This window comes from Epinephelus moara, chromosome 13, assembly GCF_006386435.1.
Source record: "Epinephelus moara isolate mb chromosome 13, YSFRI_EMoa_1.0, whole genome shotgun sequence".
Taxonomy (NCBI): Eukaryota; Metazoa; Chordata; class Actinopteri; order Perciformes; family Serranidae; genus Epinephelus; species Epinephelus moara.
In genome coordinates this window covers 4,455,413-4,479,153 of record NC_065518.1, presented here as the reverse complement: position 1 = coordinate 4,479,153, position 23,741 = coordinate 4,455,413, and the positions used below count along the sequence as shown (strand labels likewise).

The 23,741-nt window shown below is 42.6% G+C and overlaps 1 protein-coding gene across 1 annotated transcript in view; it reads right to left on the bottom strand.

The window, feature by feature from the left end:
• The window catches only part of ankfn1 (ankyrin repeat and fibronectin type III domain containing 1), a 151,861-nt gene that overhangs the window by 110,928 nt on the left and 17,192 nt on the right, over positions 1-23,741 (bottom strand). Inside the window, exon 5 of the mRNA XM_050060779.1 lies at positions 21,860-22,143. Coding sequence (XP_049916736.1) covers positions 21,860-22,143 — 284 coding nt within the window. The remainder of the gene's footprint in view (positions 1-21,859; positions 22,144-23,741) is intronic.

Below are 23,741 nucleotides of genomic sequence, written 5' to 3'. Positions count from 1 at the left end.
GCTCACCTCCGCTGCAGCTTTCTAGTCTGTTTACAGTGGTGTTGTGCTAGCCTACGTCACACATTTCGTTTACTCTGATTGGTTTTCCGTCTTCCCAATTGCGTGAAGGGGCACTTTAAGTGACAGCCATTGATACCGCCCCTCTGGAATGGAGGAAATGTACACTCCGTGTCCAGATCCATTCGCATTTTGCAAATGCCGAGTGAGTGCGTGTGCATGTTGATCTGATGAGCAGGTGTCACCTTGAACAGCAGCCTCGGCCATCAGTGTATTAATGTGTGTGTGGGTGGGTGAAGGGTGCCTGTAGTGTAAGGCGCCTCATAAATGCAGTCGGTTAACCATTTACCATGGAGCTCTGTAATGATATTTAAACTATTAATCAAGAAAATAATCCTGCAGCTCCGAAGCTAACACCAGTTGTGCTACACTAAAAGAGCGAACAAGATCCAAATCAGATCCATAAAACTAAAATCGACTTGAATTCACTTTGAATAATCATCTCTGACAGTTTCAAGTCCTTCTCTGCTCGGCTCTAATCCTCACTCATGACCTGACACCTGGAGAACACGTCCTGGTTTTAATTTCGGCACAGATCCTGTATGTACACAGGTGAGGCGAGGAGGAACCCGCTCAACCAGAGTCCATCAGGAGGTATAAAGAATTATTTATAGTGAAAATAATTAACTATCATCACATCAGCCGCAGACATGCAGCTTTAATTTAAACTTCATTTTGTCACATAAATAGTGTCCAATCTACACACACACACACACACACACACACACACAGTCCATCTAGCTGGCAAGCTTCACCACTGTACCACTAATTTGAACTAATATAACCTCTCACTCTGTCTCTCTCTCACTCTCTCTCACACACACACACACACACACACTCTGGATCTACTCTGACCGCAGACAGCTGAGCCCCCCCCCCCTCTACTTCTCACTTCACCTTGCTAATTTGAACAAGGCTTTATTTTGATATTAGTCAGAGGCTGAACTGTAGCGGGCTTGTTGGCCTCTCCTCGGGTTAATTAGTGCAGCAATGCCAGCATTCATGTGCCGGGCGAGGAGCCTGCAGACGGGGGAGGCTGAGCCGTCCCTCCTGGCAGCGGCCGCCGTCTCTGGCACCTCTGAGCGCTGGCCGGCCGAATCGCCCACCGGGTGAGTGACAAGCTGACTGGCGTGGGCATCGACTGGGTGACGCTCGCTGGACTTGAGCAGAAGTCAGTACAGGCTGAACTCGCCTGACTAGACCTGAGCTGCATGTAAAAGGTGTGCAGACTGAAATGAGCCACAAGAGCGCCCCCAAGAGGCTGTAATGTTCACTGCACACCAGGAGACGGACAACTTTACTGGTCTTCTAGTGAGGCAAAGAAAATGGTAAAGTTTGTGGTGCCAGAGACTATGTTGTTTTTGAGAACAAAAGTGTTTATCCTCTGTACGTTGGTCCGTCCAGGACTCTCTCATCTCTATAAACAGATATCTGCACATGAATTTAGAATCTGTGGGCAACCGGATGAGATACTGCTATTGGAAGCATTCAGGTTTCTGGTTGTTGTCCAAGTAGTATTGACCAATCACGTTTGAGGTGGCTTTGGTTACATGCAGGTAAACAGTCTGTGTGGACAGCCAAAGAGGAAGAACACATTTGTCTAAATGCAATCTCAGAACAAGTGATGACAGTTCTGGGTAATTTGGCTTTCAGCAGCCCAACACCCATTAACCAGGCCTTTAGAGGCCTTTCCTTTGAGGCCAGTGAGCTTTACTGCTGCATCTTAAAGTGCTTTCCATTTAGAGGTGCTGAATCTTTTATCGTTATTTAAGCACATGTTTTGCCTTTATTTTATTATCTGTTGGCTGTGCTGACAGACAGTGGGCTAATTGTGTTAACATGGTGCCCACTGCCCACCATGCGCTATTGACGAACCTACAGAACACAAAACCTGGCACCTACATTACCCACAATGCCACTGGACCCCAGACAGTGTGTCGTAGACTGTGGTGTGTCATGTCGTTAACAGCTAATGTGTCCTGCAGCAGAGATGAGCAGCGGGCTGCAGAGGTCTGGTAAACTCAAACTGTTTCTAATCAACACCTTCAGATCTTTGTACGTTGCAAGCCTCAGCACACGCTGACTCGAGTGACATCACTTGAGGACATTCATCAGACTTCACACAGCTCCCTCTGGAGACACTACAGGCTTTATATTACCGTTAACACATGAGCAGTAGAACTCCCCGCGCACTGAGGTGGAAAATCACATCAATATACTCTTAACTTCAGCCGAAGCCCAGTCGCCTAACTACCAACAGAGCCGGTTGCCATGGTTACTGACACTTCAATAAACCTTAAACCTCTGATTTAGAGCCGAGGTTGAACTGTTGACCAAAACTATGTATCGTCCATGACTGAAGAATCAGGGTTCATGTTTGTTTCAAATTATTCTCATAAATATGCATAACTCTGTCATGTCAGCTGCAGATGACTCAGTTATTGTTTGAGAAACTTAGTCAACAAGCGTCTCTTTACTCATAGAACTCTGCGTTGGAGTTTCCTCCAGCAGCTGCTGTGGGACAGATTTGAGGTATTTCAGGAATCATGAGTCTGAATGTTTTTCTTTTCATCCTTTTCATTCCTGTTTTTTCTCCGATTCTGAAATAAACTCGACTAATACTGAAATTATTTTTAAAAGTTATTTGCATTTTATGTGAGATACTTCTTGCTCTCAGGTTTTCAGATTTCCATCCATACTAGTTTTGTCTTGATGCTATATTAAGAAATATTTCTTCAAATCTGATATTTGTTTAGTAAATGAACAGAAAATTAATCAACTATTGTGATAACCAGTTTTATGTTTGTTCATTTCAGTGATTCATTTCTCACTAAACAAACGTCCCTGGAAATCAACTTGAGCAGAGATGTGACAGCTCTATCTTCATTAAGTGATAAATATGCATGAGAAGAACCAAAATATGAGTCATTGATCATTTACTTACTGATTTCACAGCCAATTACCAAACCATGCATAACAGTCAGAGGAATCTGGGTCTTCATTTCACAGAACAATAACAGCCTGTACTTTCATTTTATTTTTACACTTTCAGTTTTAAAACTCGTTCAAGTTTTTCAATTATGTGTTCATCAATATGTGCGTGCACTATAGTCGCATCGTAGGACGTCATCAAACACGTCATGCTACAAGTTTGTTGCTGCTTCACACAAAAGAAAAACTAACAGAGTTCTCATTTTCCATGACTTATGTAACCAGCCAAACCGTCCGCTTCAAAGGAATACTTCACCCACAAAATGATCACCATGTATTATCTTGAATTCATAAACACATAACAACAGCAAAATTCTTATTTATCCAGTGGAATGCTCAGTACGTCACAAACACATTTTTAATAAAGCTTCTTGATTTAAGAAAAGTTTACAGCCGGTTAACAGCTGAGAAGATTTTGACCGGTTACAAGTCTGTCTACAGGTTAATTTTGCTCCTCTTCATTCAGTGCACTGCGTACCACCCAGGTCTGGCAGGAACAAGCAGCGCTGCTCATTCAGTGATAACCACTAGTAATGCTGTCCCTATCCAACCCTGTTGCTGTGGAAACATTGTCCCCACCTTCCTATCTCCCCCTAGGTCACCCCAGGGAGTAAGTGGCTTAATTTTGAGCAGTAAAACCCTCTTCAGGCATCACTGTAACTGTTAGCAGTGTCAGCACGGCGAGTGGTGCTATAATAGTGAACAATGCTAAAAGGGTTTTACTCATAGGGGCGACTGGGGGAGACCCGAGGGTGGCCACAGTGTTTCAGCAGCAACATGATCCGCGACTGGGATGGGGTTACTAGCTGTAATCGCTGAACGAGCAGGGCCGCAAGCTAGCTAACGTTAGCTCCCACCTGACCAGGGTGGTGCGTAGTGCAGAGCGGCCAAGGAACCAGAGAGAGGATGTTTTCACACGTTAACATGTCTCGCTGGCTGTCTGTCAGCAAAGCCAACAGAAAGTAAAAACAAGGATATGCGGGCTAAAGCTCACTGAGGCAGCTGAAAGGAAAGGCCTCTTGTATTTTGCGTCTTGTTTTTGTTCTCAAAAATTAACCAGTTAGTCACCAGGTAATGGGTGTCAGTCTATGGAAAGCAAAATCAAGCGGAACTGACATCACTAACTGACCTATGACTAAGCCACGCCCCCCTCCACTCACTCAGACAAACTATCAACATTCAGTGACGGGCGCTATGGCAGGTGTCACAGTACACGGCATTTCACAGGAGGCAACTGATGATTTTTGGGGACATAACGATCAGATGTCATTGAGAAGTAACCAAAAGGGCCTAAACTACGCATTGGAGGGATATATTCATAATTTTATTGTTGAGAAGGTCGATGAAAAGCTTAAATTACAAGCCAAAATTTACAGGTCACAGTGTACGCTTGTGAACCGCATCTGGTTGCCGTCACCATCAAAGACAACAAGTTAAAGTGCCACTGAAGTTAAGGTTTTTGGCTCAGAATATGAGAAAAGGATAACGGCCTTTTTACCATCTTTACCAAGAGTGTCTCTCCGTTAGTTTGGTGCTACAGTATTTACACTGAATCATTCAGCATAACGTTTGCCAACCTTTGTTATCTCTGCCATTACAGATAAGTTAATGAAGCTAAGCTCCAGAAGTTAACGTTAGCTTAACTAGAGCCCTTTGGACAACAGCTAACAATGATGTACGATCACCAAAGTACAAAACTAGAACAAAATAGGCTAATGAACTCCCAGCAAACAAGGTGACATGATGAACAACGCAGCTAGGAGCTAACGTTAGGCTAACTTTAGCTAACGTTAGCTAGAGATGTTAAAGATAACTTTATATTTCTTTCCAGCAAAGTGACAATATGTTGCCTCAAACACAATGTTGACTTACCTTAGAACAGATGTAGACATCATTGTTAATCTTATTCACGTTGAGTTGATGTTGTGGTCTAACGTTACCACACAACTTTATCCAAAGGAGACACTTTTCTCGGTTGAGATGTGGTTTAAAGTGTAAAAAATACATCTGGTCGCCCAGCCTCTCAGGATACCTTGTGTCAGAGTTGCATGTACCCCATGCACACCGTTTGACCATTTTTAAACTTCAAATCTCTTAAAAAGCTCATAAAACCGAACAAAACTGACTTTCTGTAATGCATTTCAATGGACGTCCAGGCAGAGAATGTCCCAGTGTATGGGAATGGCTATACGCACTGTGATTGGCTCATCGCGTTTGAGGGCGGGGCTTAGCCATAGGTCATTTGTAACGTATTAGTGAAAAGTCATGTGTCAGTGAAATACTGAGCACACGACTGGATAAATGAGACTTGAATGTCACAGCACAGAGTTGCATTAAAGTTTGTAAATGGATACTGTGATATAATTCTGCTGATTTCACAAATGGTCACTGTAAACATAAATGAATGAAGAACGTTAGCCTTGTTGATTTCTCCGTTCACTACGGAGGCACGAGAGAAAAACAAAGTAACTGATCATTGATATATAAATGGTCATTTTGCAGGTGAAGTTATGTGTATATGTGACGTAGTCTGGCAGTGTGTGATGTGGGAAGTGAGACTACCCTACTTGTGTGTGTGTGTAGAAAAGTACTGTAATTGGTGTCAACCAGTGTACTAAATTTTCTAATTTCCCTCCTCCTCCTCCGAAAAGTCTTCAGAGTAAAAAGTCATTTTTCAGCTCTTTTTTTAATCGTTTTTTATTATTTTTATTTTCTATGCAGATGCGTTCTCCTACAAAATCACACCAATATTTCTAGGATAATTATTTCCTAATAAAGCTTTTCAGATCATCGGCTGAAAATTCCTGCATTTTTTCCATCGCAACATTTGTATATCAAAGAAAAAAAACTTGCTAAGTCAGGTTTTTTAATATTGTGCAGCCTGAGAATAAACAATGACTTTATTCATGTAAAAAATTGTGTGGCAGGTTGATGGATAATGAGAATAATCATTAGTCTGGTCGTCTTCACCCTCTCTTACTTTGAGTGGTGTATTTAGCTGCTGCAGAGTAGGAGCGGAGGATTCCTTCCAGCTTCAGTCTGCAGCCCTCCTCATTTGTTTATGCAGTCCTCTCATATCATGCAGACACACACACTGCTCAGGTGGAGGGAGGTGGTGGGGGCAGAGGCACCAATCATCCGCTCCGCACCGTGTTTTTTTAAGGGATTAGGCTTAATAAGATGGCAGGCTGAATTTATGGAGCTAATATTTCACGGTGGGGTGATTCATGGAGGATTTGGTGCAGCGCAGCAGCTTAATGGATGTTCAGAAAGACTTGCTTGACTTGTGCCTGATATGATTAGCCCCGCGGGAGCACTGCTGCTTAATACACCACTGTGTGAGTGTTTGTGAGTGTTTGTGTACAAAGACGGGCCTGAGAAAAATGTACGAGTAAACAGGACACGCACAAATCCCTCCTGTACTGGACTCTATGTATGGAACATGTATTTCTATTCCATGTGGCCCCAGTGACAGAAAACAGGCGCCTGCTTCCATCTTCTCACCGGGCGTCACCTCATCCGTCACTAATGAACCATCAACCTGTCCTCTCTCTCTCATGCATCCATCAATCCTCAGAGTATAATAATGTATTAATAATTACAGCTACAACAGCATTTCAAAGGATCTGAATCATCAGTTTCGTATTTGTAAAGCTTTCAATTAAGATCTGCATTTTATTGGCTGAGGTGTTCTGAGCGGCAGCCTAATTAACTATGAATAAATGAGTTGATAGAACAATATTTAGCAGCTAATTTGCTAATTAAACATTTCAGCCTTTTTAAAGCATAAATAGCAAACATTGATGGTTCCACCTTCTGAAATGTGCAAATCAAGTCACAAACTAAATACATTTTAAACGTTTAAGGAGAACTGAGCATTCACATCATAATGTCCAGTTTCTAAAATACTTTAAATACTTTAAATACCTTCTAAACTACTGCTTAAAATATGGATGTCACTGAGAGAGCACACAAAATCTCTACAATCAGCACAGTTTCAAGATTAGAGTCACCAATTCAGTATCTGACCAAATGTCTCCCCTTCTGTTCCTGAGATATGACGTTAAAAAAACATGATGATGTCACAGTCAAGCTGACCTTTTGACCTTCATTATTTTATCCTGTTAGACATTTTTGTCAAGTTTTGTCAGAATTAGTGTATGAATTCTTGAGCTGTGGCCAAAAACATGTTCAGGTCCATGACCTTTGGACCCTTTGTTTGTGCAATATCTGAATATTTTTCCTCAAGACATCCTTGAGACGTTGTGTTCCTAAGAACGGGACGGACGGACGGACAAGCAGAAGGCATGAGCCCTTTTTAAACAGGAACTGTGCAAATTGCAGGAAAGCCCAATCAGTCTTCTTTCAGCATTGGCAGTATAAAAACAAAATCGGGGACTGCAGCAAAATGCCGCCTACCTACTTTTCTTTATACAGAATGTGCCTTTTTCAGAGCAATGGGAGGTGTGAGCAAGTAACAAAACGTGTAGCTCAGCGTGTGACGAAAACAGTGATGTACTCCAAGAGAAGCCGCAGCTGGTCAGTCCTTCGACAATTCTCTTATAAGTCGGCCCGTCTTCGTTTGCAAGGACAAGGAGGGCACGCAATTCCTTGTCTCCCCAGTTGCTCATCTTTACAGTGTCTGTCAGGTTTGTGTTTCCCTCTTGCTACTAGCTGCTCATTCTTGCTGTCAGCTGTTTCCTGTTAGTCCACCCCCAGTGGGTCGCACGTGCGGCGTCATCAACAGCTCCTCCCACAAGTCATCAACAGCCCCTCCCAGCTCTTCCTCGTTCTTTTTAAACCAAAAAGTTTAGCCAATATGTCTACCCCTACGCAGCGGAAAATTGGGCGCCTTGGATCAACTCACCAATCTGGCTCTGTGTGTCTAAACGCTCGCAGCTTGCCGGCAAAACGGCCCAACATTCGCTGATAATCTGGCAGTGTAAAAGGGGCTATCATGTCTACAGCCAAAGCTGTCTCTGGTGCGGAGGTATAAAAACTGACCAGACTGAAACCATGACTGTATAAAGAGAACTTAATTCCTATTAAAGTTGTGAAGCGATGCATGAAGCCAAAAAGGTTTGACCTCCATGAGTTTAATTACCCAACGTTGGACCCAAGAAGCAGCTGTGCCGCTCTTCTTGACTTTCGTAATGTTATCAATCAGCTGTGTATTGATGCATCTGAATCGCTCTCTGTGATGCAGCAACACTGCTTTGTTTCCCTGAAGCAGGATCGCTGCTGCCACCACAGGTGTAAGTTCAGACTTTATGTCTTTTTTATTTATCAAACACAGTAAAGTTTCACCTCTTCAGACTCTACTAACTATCACAATGAAACAATACAAGAAGGGAATAATCGACCTGCTCCGAGGGCTCATGCACAGACTTTGCTTTGCTTCGAAATTGTAGGAGCTGTGGTGTCATTGATAAAAAAGAATCAAGAATCAGTGAATCATAACTCGTCTGTCCAGATCCAGGCAGGTTTGTCTCCAGTGTTTGTCAGTGTTGAGCTGATCCGTCTGAATTCTACGGAAATGCACCTGTTGACTCAGGAAGAGGGACGACCAGGGTCATGATATCTATTAGAAAGATAAAGAATGACGACCGCCTCCTCAGCACCCAGTTGATTGCTTCACACACACACACACACACACACACACACACACACACACACACAGTCGCCGCTATCCTCAAAAGTCATCTTTTCTATGATTAATCATGTGTTTCACAGTATCTATCTGCATCAGCAGGTCAATTTACTGCCTGGATCTCCTCAGGCAGTAAAGCAGTGATGGAGGAGGTGGAGGAGGAGGTGGAGGCAGACAGCTGGTGGCTCAGTCACACTGATTCAATTGTCACAGCTCGTCTCAAACTTTCCACTGCAAATTTAAAAGCTTTAAAGAAAAACAATATGACCCAGAATTATTTATTTACTGGACCTCAATGCCAAAATCACAACACAGCAGGAGAGTTCCCTCAGAGGAGGAGAGGAGGGGAGAAGAGGAGAGGGGACGAGGTGAGGAGGAAGTGTGGAGAGGAGGGGTTGATTAGAGGAGAGGAGAGGAGAGGAGGAGGAGGAGAGAAGCAGAGGAGGGAAAGTGAAAAGGAGTTAAGGAAAGGAGTGAAGTGAAGAGAGGGTGAGAAGAGGCAGGGAGGAAAGGAAGTAAGGAGACAAGGTGACCAGAGGAGGTGTGGAGATGAGGTGAGAAGAGGAGAGGAGGTGAAGAGGACGTGTGGAGAGGAATGAGGGGAAAAAAGGAGGTGAAGCGAGGTAGGGAGGAGGTGAGGAGAGAAGAATGGGAGGAGGATAGATGCAGAGAGGAGGGGAGACGAGGAGGTGAGGAAGTCATAAGAAAAGGATGGAAGGGGAGGATGTGTGGAGAGGAAGGGAGAAAATGAGGTGAAGCGAGGATTGGAGGGCGTCATAAGAAGAGGAGGTGAAGAGAGGCAGGGAGGAGGTGAGGAGGGGAGGAGGGGAGAGGGTAGATGCAGAGAGGAGGGGAGAGGAAGAAGAGAGAAGGAGAGGAGGTGATCTATGAAGGGAAGACGAGCAGGGTAAGAGGTAAGGAGTGGAGGGGAGGTGAGGAGAAGACAAGTTCTCCCCCTGCTGGTGATGATACACAAACAAGCTGTTATAGAGCTCAAACACACACACACACACACACACACACACACACACTGCAGCTTGTTTGTTTGTTTGTCTTTATGGAAATTGAAGAAGCAGGTGGTGCAGCTCTCAGAACTGAGTATATCAAACTGGGAAAAGTGAAGTTTTGGACTCTGTAGTACACACACACGCACACACACACACACACACACACACACACACACACACTGCAGAACAGAGACAGATTGTTGTTACATTTATCAGGAGGACACACATCAAGAATAAATCTCAGATTGATTGTGTTTGCTGTCTAAATGATCTTTTCTCTGATGAACGACAGCAGCAACATTTCCTTTTGTTTCTGAATATTGAGGCAACAAACGAGCTTTAAGACAAACTCATCAATTACAAATTCAGAGGAGGGAAAGTTTCCATATTTCTACTGAGAGGGAACATGACGTTGAGCTGATTGGATCCTATCCTGATACCTGGGCGCTGGTTCAGTAGGTTTTGGGATGTACTGCAATTTTTGTTTATTTTTTAACACCGTACCATGAGAGGATGCTGACTCACACACTTCAGCAGACTTTATATCATGAGGCATATTTCCAAAAACAATGCACGTCTTAATTCAGTCTTTGACTTTTATTTCAGCAGCATCACAGACTGCAGAGAAACATGATAAATAAACAAGTGATGGTTTTATGGTTTTATTTTTAACACTTCTATTGAAGCACTGTGAGACGTTGCTCTGCGAAAGACGGTATATTAAATAGGGCTGACCCAAATGCTTTAAAGCTTCCAAGCTTCAATTGTTGCCGTGGTAATCGAGATGTAAATCAGCATTTGAATGCTTGGGTTTTTGTTTAGTCTTGAAAGGAGGTGGTAAGTGTCTGACACAGATGAAGTCCGTGTCCTCAGCGAAGTCATCGACCCCAGTTTCAAGCAATTCAAAGGAGCAGGTGAGACAGATTGCAGAGTTATCTGAGGCTGGCGACTGTAGTAAAGCACCTGCTTTGTATCTAATGATGCTGCCCAACACGCGCCCATTCGCCAAATCCCAGATCAATCTTTTAATACACTTTTATTCCAGTGTAGTTTCCAGTGAAATATTAAGTTTATATTGTGACTTTGCTGTTTTAATGTTACTGTTGCTGCTCTGGAAACATTTTGTTATAAAATATTCAGTTTTATTTCTGTTGTGAATTTATTCTTTTTAAATAAATGTAAATTGTAAATGTTACACTATTAGTTCCCTGAGCATCTCTTCCACATAGTAGCAAAAATTTGTCCTCTAACTGAAAAATCTCCAGTTGAATCAATATCATCGGATCGAATCGAATCGAAATGGAACTGATTCAGGAAATCAGTGGCGATACCCAGCCCTAGAGGAGAGCAGGCAAAAGTTCCTGAGACAGACTCAGTACAAGTTGTAGCAACTGAAATTCAGCCTGTGCAAACCCCAGTGCACCCCCTGTGGGTTTAAAGTGGGCTGGAGTCTAATCTATGTAACGGCAGCAACAGAAAGTTTTCTGATCTTGGGAGAAGTTTGCGCTGCGCTGGCTGAATTCAAGTAGCTATTAGAGTCCTCAGACTGTCCACCATTTTCTGCTTTTTGACTTTGGCTTTGTTTTTCTAAAACAGATATGATGTCACGTTACTCATAGATTACCACAATAAAAGTGGCAACTTATTACCACCTCTGCCTTGTAATTATTTCAATTCAGGCAACAAAAAGTTGTTGTAAAACACAGGCAGCCAAGTGACAGCGCAGAGACAGAAACATCCCGCTGTCTTTGGCCTGTGACGTTGGAAAATCCTCTACCTCTCCTTAACTGTTTTTAACCAGCGGGGGCCCTGAAGCACTGGTAGAAAGGTTGAATCCACTGTTGCAAAACATAGCCTCAAAAACAAATGGGTACACATCTGTCATGCTAAAAAATCAAAACCACAGAACGATGTCCCCCAGCTGCTTTAGTTTGTTCTGTTTGTGAGGCCTGGTATTGATTTATTGTTTAACTTATGCAGCCACTCGTTTAGAGGATAAAATAAAAACAGCCTCAGGGAGAGTTTCTCAGGAGACTCCATTTGGTGGGAAATGAAACCAAACTGAGGGAATATCTGCAGGAAAACAATAACTCGTTACCCGGTCAATCATTTACCAGAAAGCAGCTGTGTAATGTCACATCTGGAGTCATATCTGGACAAACAGAGAGAATCTATATTAATCATGTTGATGCAGGTGGAGGTGAAGCAGAGTCTCAGGAGGATTCAGCAGGTTTCTAATGAGCTGCAGCGGCTCTGTGATGAAGTGACACCGTGTTGCATTATGCAACATGGCTCTGCTGCTGTCCACCACCTGCTGTGTCCTCTCCAGCCTGCAGCCAAACTTTCCACAGAAACAAAAAGATAACTATGTCTCTGTTTTACGACGGCAGCGAGGTAAACACACCAGAAGCTGCTGGGAGGATTTTCCAACGTCGGCCTGAGTGACGGGCCGAAGGCAGTGGGATGTTTCTGTCTCTGTGCTGTCACTTGGCTGCCTGTGTTGCCTGGAAATGTATTATTTACTGAGACAACGGAGCAGAATGTCACCGGCCTGAGAGGACGCCAGCTGCACCTCTGCTTTTATACTGCACGTCTTCAACTTAAACCTTAACTGGCAGCTTAATGCACAACACAAACACACCATCTGCTCCTGGTCTGCTCCAGAGTTTATCATCCTGCTGGGAAACTTTCTACTCTTTCTTGACTTCATACAAACTGAAATATTCAGCAATGAAACGATTATTTCGGCAACACACAACTAGTGAGCTATTCTGATAACCGGCTAGAAAAGAATAAAAGATTATTTCCCTCCAAGGTGAAATGTTGGCTTTGGCTTATCGATAGTTACAACAACACTGACTGCATAATCACTCCAAGTCACTTACACAAAACATATTATTTTCTCTGCTTTTTAGCACAGTCAATCCAATCCAGGGTTTCAACGACGTGAACAAAGAGGATGTGTACATTATGTGTGAAATACCAAGCTGTCGTTGAGGACACTTTAAATTCACTGAAGAACAGGGGCTGGTGTATAACAATGTACACAAAGAAACATAAACTGGTAATGATGAAGGAAGAATGTGCTGTGACAATGTGAACACTTCACGCTGATGTACACAGTTTCACCTGAAATAGCTGCAGGTGAGATGAGGAGAACATGAATATAAGTTGAATGAAGGATAAACATTGTTTGTAGTTTACTTTAGGGCTCTGATCTCTACACAAACTTGCACAGTTTCTGTTCAACCCCGATTCGAGCGCAAACCACAAAAGCAGTTTTGGGCCTAAGCCCGATTAAAAATAAGCAATATCCTTGCCGCAGCACTGACGGCGGGCGTGAGTCCATCCTGCAGGCCATCACTGCATGTCATCCCCTCTCTTTCTCCCACTTTCACACTTAAAAACTGTCCTGTCAAATAATAAAAATAATGCTTTTCTACTGTGAAAAAATATATATTTCACATTTTAATATTAAAACATTTATAACTGGCTAAATGCTGACATGTTTCACCACTTCTCCTTCTTCTCCTCCTTACTTCAAGTTTCACTTCTCATGCACAACAGGTTCGGCAGAGCGAGCTGCGCACCATGGCACGTCCCCATATTGGAGTGTGCATGGTGGTCCAATGCAACACAGCACGCAGATGATGATCACTGCTCTTAGCTGCATTTTACACACGTCTCTCCCACTGGTGGGGTCGCCGTGCAGCCAGAGCAGAGGCAAGTGTCCATGGAATAGCGGACGCGGGGTACGCGTGGGACATGTCCCCCGCACTTGCCGTATCTGTGCCCTCCATCCCCCACACTTTTTACAGCTGTTACCACCGTTCAATTTGTTTTTAACATGTGGTAACGTGTTTTTCCGAGCCGTCTTTAAATGCACCATGAGTAGATGGCGCCAGGCACATACACATTCTGTCGTGCTGTGATCAGAATCAATGCACAGATGAGGCCTGTGCTGCTGGGCAGTGCAGCAAACCAGCCAGCAAGAAGCAAAAAACCTTTCACAGTTTCTTCCAAACAAACCGTGTAAGTTTAGTAATGCTGTTGCATGTAGATAACGTTAGCTAAATGATGACTAATTAATAGATGCCTATATATCAAGTTAAGCTAGTTAACAAGAACACTAATGTTATTGTTACCTATGTTAAATCACTTGCTAGCTAGTTTCATGCTAGGAATAAACACACTCCTCCTTAATTTCTGCGCAGAACTTGTGCTCACTATTACTTTGCATGTATTTTTTTAAATCTTTTTGCCACAATATAAAGAGCAGGGTCAGGGAGGAGACAGTGGACCAGAGGCCAGCAAGGATGATCACGCAGGGTCTTCACAGGTGAGGAGAGATTATAACTGGGTGAGAGAAAATATCTATAGCATAAAAGTGACTTAATTTCCACAGCTATGTCACCACTATTATTCCTAATTCTATTTATGAATTTTGCTTTGCCCATTTGTTTTCTATATTATTGCAATAGAATAAAGAGGGACAGGGAGAAACCAGGCAGGTATCAGGACAGGGACCTGACAGCACCATCAATTATCAGCCCAAGGCTTCACAGGTAAGGAGAAATTATAACTGGCTAAGGAAATGTCTGTAGGATAAGAGTGACTCTAAGATTAATTTTCACAGCTATTTCAGAACTACTCTTATTTATGCTCTGAAATGTTTTTTTTTTTTTGTCTGTATTGCAATAGGTAGCACAGGGAGAAGGCTTAAAAATATTTGATTAATTTTGCACATCTGTGCTGTCATTTGACTAAAATGTAACATACATCTTGATGTTGATATGTTTAGTGTTGTGTCACTTTCTGTCTTCATGCCATTCAATTAAATTATGTGGCTTATTACCCTGTTACCTTGTCACTTCCATTCCATTTTGTGTGCTAATAACCTGCTAACAGGAATGGTGTTTTACTGAATTTTTCATGTTCAGTGTTGTCATTTGGCACTTAGTTATCTGTCTACTTACCCTGTAGATGCTCGAGGGTCATTCTGTGTCAACTCAACCAGAGTTTGGCAGCTAAAACTTTAGACTTTGATCGTATATCATTTTAAGAACTAAAGTCGGTCCCTGGTGCTGTACTGTGGCTGAGTTATGTGGCTCTTTAGCTGCTAAGGAGAGGTGCAACTGAATGCGAGAGGATGATAAATCACTCGATAGACCTCTGAACAATTTGTCCCCCTCACTTCTGAAATGATGGCTATGCCCCTGCAAGTGTCTGTGGTTAGTTGTCACAGGTCTGTAATAACAGCAGGACAGTCACATGTCTGTTATGTAAACTACTTAAGTCAGCAGGTGAGGTTTCTTTTTGCGCTGCTGCAAAAAAAGAAACCTCACCTGCTGACTTAAGTAGTTGAGGTTTCTTTTTGCGCTGCTGCAATAGAGCTACAGTTTGTTAGAACCACTAGACCAGTGAAAATATTTTTTTGTCGCGAGGATAAATTGTCTCACATGTTGTGTCACATCTGATCGGCTCTTCCAATTGGACTTCGAACTACTGAGAATGAAAACTGGTGGCCAATTGATCAGACTACCCCTAACTGGGGGTGTTTCATCTATAATCCTTGCTCAGCCGCGACTCTGGCTGCTTAAAGTAAAAAATACAGCAACAACTTATTGTTATGGAGAGATTTTTATACTGATACAGCAGCAGCGTTTTATCAAAGCATATTGGGGAAATGCTGGACACAGAGGTCTAATGAGTGGTGGAGTAGGCAGACAGATGTTTAAGGGGCATTTCTACATCCACTCACAGCTTCTCTGCATTTCTGTCTTTGTGCCTGCCCACAGTTTTAGTGGTGAATCTACATAGTTTAATGCTTCTGGCCCCGAACACGACTCATTCAAACAGCAGGTGAAATGTGAACATTTCCTGTACTGACTGTTCTCTGTCGTACTGTTTAATTCGTTCATGAAACCAGTGACCAGGAGGAAACGTGGGAAATGACTCAAGATTACAGAGCGAGTGTGGGGTAATGATGTGTTTCACCAAGCTTTCCTCTGAGTGAGTCACAGAACACACAGCACTCGGACCATGATTCACTGGGACTGCGGTCGCTCAGACTGTGACAGCCGAGGCACAGAGATCCAGGAAAACGAGTTAGAGAAAGGACAGAAATAAATCAATCAGACTCTACGGGCGGCAGCAGGAGAACCAGAGCCATCAGTCAACACTGAAATAGCTTCTTTTATCACCACACAGCCAGAATCTAGGAAGAACTGCAGCACTGTTTTCCAAAACAGCCTCGATCCATTTAGAGGGAAAAACCCTCAAACAATAAAACTCCCATCAGGTTTAAAGTCAGAGACTGAAACTCTTCAGTCACAGAGGAAAACTCCATCTAAAACGCTGTTAGATGGAGAAAAATGGAAAGAAACTTTGCTCTTGTTTGGTATTTTCAACACTAATGGGGTGAAAAATGTGAAGATACTGTCAGAGCTCCAGCCTTTTCACACCAGCAGCCACTGGTGCTTCCTACTGAAAGTTTCTGGAGGACAAGCACATCATTTAGGAGCACCACTTAAACTGACGCGCAATGCAACACACTCATATTCTTTCAAACTTAACTGTATTATGTGGCACTTTAATGTTAAAAAAAAAAAGAACCCTGAAATTATGAAATTGTCAAATGGGGTTTTTTTAGTTACACAGGTGACGAGTTTCAAACTTCCTGTAAATATAATCCAATTAATCTCATTTCTATACGTTTATTTTGTACATACTCTGTGTTTATGCCTTATTTAAAAAGCAGACATAGTCACGTTTGTCCTGGGCAGTTTCAATGCATTCACCATATCGGTCTGAATATGGGGGGACTCTTTATCAGTGGCTGTTTAACGACAGAGATGCGAGTGATGGGTAGCTTGATGTAGAAACATCAGACGCCGCCTTTGGTTGACCAGAGAATCACAGGACAACAAGATTTGACCCTGCTTGGATGACTGAAAAAAAAGCTAACGTCAGCCCGTCCGCTCACATCTCCGTAGTCAAACCAGTCGACGTTAAAGTCGGAGACAGAAACAAAGTGAAGTCCAAACAAGTAGAGCAGATGTAGAGTACAGTCTCAGGCTGCCCCTCTACCTAGTGTGCAGTGAAGTTTACTTCTAGAGACGTTTTGGTCCCTAAATTTTGCTGCGGAGTGGACGCTCTTGACTTTCCTACTACTCTTTGGTACAAGCAGCTGCAGATGTGATGCAGCAGCACAGAGGAGGAGAAACCTTCCACCTTGAGGCTCCGTGATAACACTATCTTCTCTCTTCTGATTTGAAGTGGCGAGTATACAGTTCACAGATACTTAATCCGACACAGTCTCTGACTTTTCTTTAACATCTTGTGTCAATAAAAATGTTGTTGCACATTTCCGATCCATCGTTAGTGCAGTTAGCTTGTTCACTATATTACATAAATGCCGCTGTCACACTGAACGCTGAGCCCTGTTCAAACTTGAACATTTTATACGGAAGAAAAAAAAACAGAATCTTCGAATATTCGAATTTAACGGCCAAATCTGATTAGACTGACGGAAGCCTGAGTCAAGTACAGCCCTAGTACGGTCGATGACCCAATCTGACACTCTACACAATAATGAAGCACTGATGTTTATAGAAATGGAGCGTTCTTTGTCAATATGAAATGACAAAGGGTTCAAAGTCCAAATGAGAAGCACTCTGCTGCTCCGTCTCCTCAGACAGCGTGCCTCTCTTACAGTGTGGTGCTCTAAATGACCAAAGGTAACAACAAGGTAACAACAGCTCTCAAAACGTACAAACAGTTCACTTCCTGCCACAGTGTACTCTGGGCTCAGAGTGACCATTTACCAAGCGATAAACTCTAGAGCTGAAAATGAAGTCAAGTGCCAAAAACTGCAGTTCCTCTAATGTCCAAATACAAAGCAGATTTGGCACAAATGAAGATGGAAATATCAGCTTATCAATCTCTTATCAGCATTAGAGGTTCCTCCCTGACAACAGATACAGAAAACATTATAATTTCCATCAAATGAAAACTAGGAGCTAAAAGAGGCTGGAAACTTTCACAGAGCTGAGGACAGGAGAAGTATCACAGCAACCAACAAGTCATTCAGCACACAAACCTGTGTGTAACGTTGTATTGATGGAGATGTGAATCCTTCAACACCCTGACAAATGGAAAATCATAGAAATAGTGACACAACGGTCATCTGCCACAGATGATGTAAGACACAGTTGACGTTTAAAGACTCACAAAAATAAAACAGTCATATCCTCCTAAAACTCACTCAGTGCTTTAAAAAAGAACCAAACTGTCACACACGGTGTTTACTCATCAGATGCATCAGTCCCGCCCACATCATTGATTCATCTGTGAACAACAAAAATCACACACGATCCACTGAACGGTGTTACACAGTAATCACAAACAATGAATCTATCTTTATACAATGACTGTACAGCCTCGTTTGGACTGCAGATGGTGCAGTTTCCAAAGAGCCATGAAGCAAAGCAGTCTCAGAACCCATCAGCTATCGATCTGAAGACAATAAAACGTCTGCGGGCAAGGGCCAATGTTTCGGCTGATCCACGCAACCCAAGACTTTTTTAAAAAGCTAATATCAAGCTAACTGGTCAAACAGATGATAGTTAATGGGTTCTGAAACTGCACTTCGACCAATGCATTTCGCTTCTCCACACAGACTGTTTACCTGCCACTCAAACATGATTGGTGAATACTACTCAGACTACAAACGGGAACCAGAACACTTCCAATACCAAAATCTTGTCCCGTTAAACTTGGTTATTAAAGAATTGTAGTGATATGTAGTAAGCAGGACATTCTATGGTGTAAAAAAACATGTCAGTGCGATGAAGGCCAACTGTTGCGTCGCCTCACATCATCTGTGTCTTGGCCATAAAGTCTGCACTTGAACACACCGCACAGATGACAACCCATGGCCAACTAGCACGTACGCTCTGCACCTGTGTGAGAGGAAATAGCTCTTCACACCAGCTGGAGGCAGTAGTCTGTATTCATCATTCAAAAAGGGAAACAGGAAGACCGACAGGATGGATTCAAGATGCCAGTTAGCACTTTAGCAACACAACATGATGTTGGAGAACAAGTGATATTCACTGAGCGCTAGCAAACAATAACACACAAATATGAATGTTTCTGCAAAAAATTAATCTCACCTAATGTAACAAGTTTGTTCTTCCTCACTCCCTTGAATTCAGCCGTTTGTTTACTTCCCTCATGTCCGTTTCTCTACTCGTCCACTGAGCTGAACTGCCAATCAGAATGACTTCATTCACCACCAGGCTCTGCCGTCTCCAACGCTGATTCAACATGCTCAATCCACTGAAATAAAGTAGACAACAGCTGACTTGTGCCAACAGTGGGGGACTCGCTGCAAATACTAGTGCAACTGATGCTCACCAACGACCCAACACTGACCAACAGCTTGTTGTGTCAGGGTCATCAGGGACGGACTGAACTGCTGGGGTTCAGATCCACAGTTCAATCCCCGGCTCCTCCAGCCCGCATGTCGAGGTATCCTTGGGCAAGACACTGAACCCCAAAGTGCTCCCGATGGCTGCTCCATCAGTGTGTGAATGGTTACTGAGTAGCAGGTGGCACCATGTATGGTAGCCTCGGCCACCAGTGTGTGACATGAGGTGTAAAAGCTCTATACAAGTGCAGTCCATTTACCATAGCAATATACTGGCAATAATCTAATGTCTGCCATTATAGCTCATTGCAACAATTGAACCATTTGATGTAGACTGCAGGACTTGTTGGTAACCAGCGAAACTCCAGATTCACTCTTGTTTGAAACAAGCTTTGTCCACTTGGTATATTGCTTCGCTATATTAGCTTTTTTCTTTCAGCACTGCATCTGCCATTTTTGTAGCTTTCTCTGTAATGCCTGCTGCTTAGCATCTGGCACCTGACCGCTGCCTTTTAATACAGTCATGACCTCAGCTGCGCAGTGTGCTCAAGAACGTCAGGAACACAGCAAAATAGGAAGAAAATCCAGTCAGAGGGCAGAGTCTCTGCGGATAAACACACCACCACACAGTGAGTGATGACTGAGATGGATTACTGCTGTATGAGTCTATACATTGTTTTTTGGAAAAAGCCTGCTTAGTATACCTTCTAAGATGAGGCACCCAGGTGCAGAACAGCCATGGTTGTCCTTAAGATAACAAAGTTGTTTTGAATATCGTGATATTTATCTTTAAATATCGACGGCTGCTTTACAAGAATTTAATCCCATCAATGGATTAGTCTTCCTCATTTAATGAAAAGACTAAGGCTGCAACAGATTGTATTTCCTTTATCCTACTGATATTGTCAAGGGAATACTGTGTGAGACAACTAAGGAGAAAACGTCCTTTTGTTTTTTGTTTATTTAGGAAAACAAAAGGCTGCTGTTTTCTTGAGATAGTGACAGAATTATACTGTTATCACAAGTAAACAACTCTATTATTCCAAGATAACGTGAGGATTAATATTCGATCTCAAGGTAACAGGATTAAATAAAACTATAGTCGTTCTTTTGTGATGTGGATAAATAGCAGCTCGGTGTATTTTCTGCTCCTGAGCCATAAAAGCTTTCAGTGTGATTACGGCTCTGACGTCAAATTCTTCAGTTCTTTGTCCTTCAGCGCAGCACAAAGCCGAGTGCAGTACAAGTTGTGAATTTGGTGAAAGCTTCTAATTTGAGCCGATGTATTCATCCAACTGTAGTGCAGCAGGACAGGCTGGAGAGCCGGCTGTGTGTCAGCCTCTGACTCACCGCAAACATGAGTGTGTAACTGGAGAGGTTCAATGAGTCCAGGTTAGAACAGAGTTATAACACTCTGTACAACGCAGCAGAAAACAAACACAAGGCACACACAGATGAAATCAAACCAACATCGATTCCTGACGACGAGAAGTCAAGAGAGTTTAACCTCGGAGAGTCAACAGGGAACAGTGCCTCTTTGAAACAATCAAACTCGCACCAGCAGTTACACAAGCCCAGATAATACAAAGCAAAACAACATTAATTAAAAAGATAACTATAAACCTAAAACAATGACGAAACTGTTCTCTGTTTGCAAATACACTGTGAATTCACAAATAAAAGCTGGTATCCAAATAACTGGACAACCTGTCGCCAATTAAGGCAATAAAAACATGGATGATGGTGGAATTAGCTGCAGCAACAGCTCACTTGGTATATTCACTGTAATGTATATTTTAACAGCATAATATCAGTCAGTAAAACAACAGAGTCATGTCACTCTGCTGCTCAGAGTTGAGATGAATAGAAAAAGTCTTTTGGACCCTTTCAGATTATATCCCTTTTCGTACTGTGCACATATTCAACTATATATGCCAAAATAAATCAATAAAAAATGTATTCTTACATCAAAATCTCATCACGTTTTCTTCTTGTTTAATATGTGTGTTTACGAAAACTAGAACCAGCCAATTTCAAACAATAATAGGACTAACATTACCTTTATTGGCTAACAGTTATCTACAGGTTTACCGACAGAGTCAACCTGTTTCAGTGTTGATGTTGGTGTGAGTTAGTTGGGACTGTTGAACAGCTCAGTGTGGGATGTTAGCCACTGCTGCTGCTGCTGTGCTAACCCGCAGATGTTGAACTGATTGAGGAGTGCGGTTCAAGGGGTCAACTGTCTAACCTACTTCATGGCAGCATCAGAAAGTTTGCTGATTTTTGTTATGTTAACTTTGACTTTATGGTTTGAATAGTCATTGTAATCTGATTATTCAGTAAAATAATTTCAAACTACACTTGTTTTCAGTTTGTTGACCAAATTACATTCCTGCTCTTACATCAGATTTTTTTTCTTTTGAGAGTATTCGAGTATTCTGTAGTACTTGAATATGGAAAAGTTGGCGCCCCCCTGTGGTGAAGAGAGGCCCTAACAATCATGTTTGGGCGTCAAAGATGGCAGAACATCCAACTCATCTCATGTTGTTTTTGTTTCCAACACAAAATGATCAAAACACACTTAACATGATCTGAAATATCATCAAACATCATGTGTCATAATGCTGCCTTCTCTCTCCAGTTGAGCTTTAATTTTATTGATGTAAAGATAATAAATGAGTTGAGAAGTTTTAGAAAGGTAAGAATAAAGAAGATACTCACATGGATGTTCCGGAGCTTCTTCCTGCCCCTCTCCAGTCGACTCAGCAGTCTCAGGTGTGGTTGCTCTCCGCCCACCTGCTCTAGCAGTCGATCGTCAACCGAAATTGTCTTCCTCAGGGCCACCCGGTCGCCAGCCCACGGCGTCCCGCCTCCCTCAGTGAGGGGGAGGCTCCTCGCACCAACAGCACGTCCTCCACCCCCACCACCTCCACCTCCTGCTGCCGTCCTGTTCCTCCCCGACACGGGAGACAGATCAGGTGACCAGAAGCCGCGCTGCACCGAACCTGGACGAGAGAAACCAGAGACACCCTGCTGTTACTATACACCACACACACACACACAAACACTTGTACAGGTACAGATGACATGATTATAAAAGGAGAAAATTACATAATTTTCATATCTTTAAAGAGCTGAGTGATAATTAAATATTATCAATAATTCTGAGAAAAACGTCAATAAAAATTACAGCTAAGCTTCTAAAGCTAAAGAATATGTTCCTGTTTCACATCTAAAGAAGTTGGTGCACGGAAAAATTATTATTTCACCTCATAAACATTTGCCACACTGGAATAAAAATCAACATCTATTCTAGATGCTGATTATTTACAATGGCAACACACATGTATGCTTTTAAATCTGTCTGCAGTTTCTGAAATTTCCCATTTTTCTTTGCGGATTTTATTTGGCAGGACTCTGCTTTGAGTTATAAATAATAAAAGCAAAGGCCAACGTCTCCCGTCAGTCAGCTGTAAAGATCAAAGATAAAAAGGTGAAAGTGAAAAGCAGCAGCAGGTCAGAGAGACGCACACTGATGACTGAAGGGATTTAAAAACACCACATTTAAAAGTCCATTTTCAGCGTCTTACTTTACTTTGAACACAAATCCTGCAACTTATTCTGCCGGTTTCATGTGTCCATTCATTCAGCGTGTGCGTGTGTGTGTGTGTTATCAGGTGTCAGGCTGCAGGCCAGCTGACAACCTGAGCTGCTGCATTAAAACTGCATGAGGAGACTCAGAGATAAAACAGTGGGAGCTCCCTGTGTGTGTGTGTGTGTGTGTGTGTGTGTGTGTGTGTGTGTGTGTGTGTGTTCACTGCAGGTACACAACACTTTTATTCTGAAGGGACTGAATCACCACTAACTGTCCTTCCAGGAATTTACAATTTATCAATAACGAGAACGACCATAAAGTCAGAGTAAACCTCTTTCTATTACTCATCACACATAAATTAGCACAACTTGTCATCAGGTGAGGCCGAGACATTCTGATGGAGCGATTTTATTTTGACATGTTTCTGTGTACATGAACTGAAACGTGTCGTCTGTGAGTTACAGCTTGAAGTTTTAATAATTATTGTTTCCAGTCATGATCTATATGTTTGGAGGAGTTCTGTTACTGTGGCTCTGCACCTCAGCAGGTGGACCTCTGGTTCATGTTGCTGTAATATTGACAAACCTTCCCAGACTCTTTCCTGCATGAACAAAAATTCTATTTCTAAAGTTGTGATGTTTACTAGAGAGTTCATCTGTTTTTTGGGTCAAGGAGAGGAGACATGGCAGAGTTAGTGTCTCAAGAAAACTAAACATGCCTCAATGTGGCAACATAAGAAAGAAAGAGGTGTCCTTACTGGCCGTGAGTGACAGAGCTGCTGTTTTGAGCTGAACTTTGACCGGACACTGTGTTTCTATTTATTCCTGCTGCTCCCTTTGAAAGCGCTGCAATGGACGGAGAACAGCTGATTCGTGAGGTTGAAATGAGAAGTTATCTATACGATACCTTATAATTTCACTACAAAAAAAAAAAAATTCAGTGGCTGAACCAGCTGAAAGTTTCTGTTTGATGATCTCCGCTAATAACAACCTCGGCTACTTGCTGCTT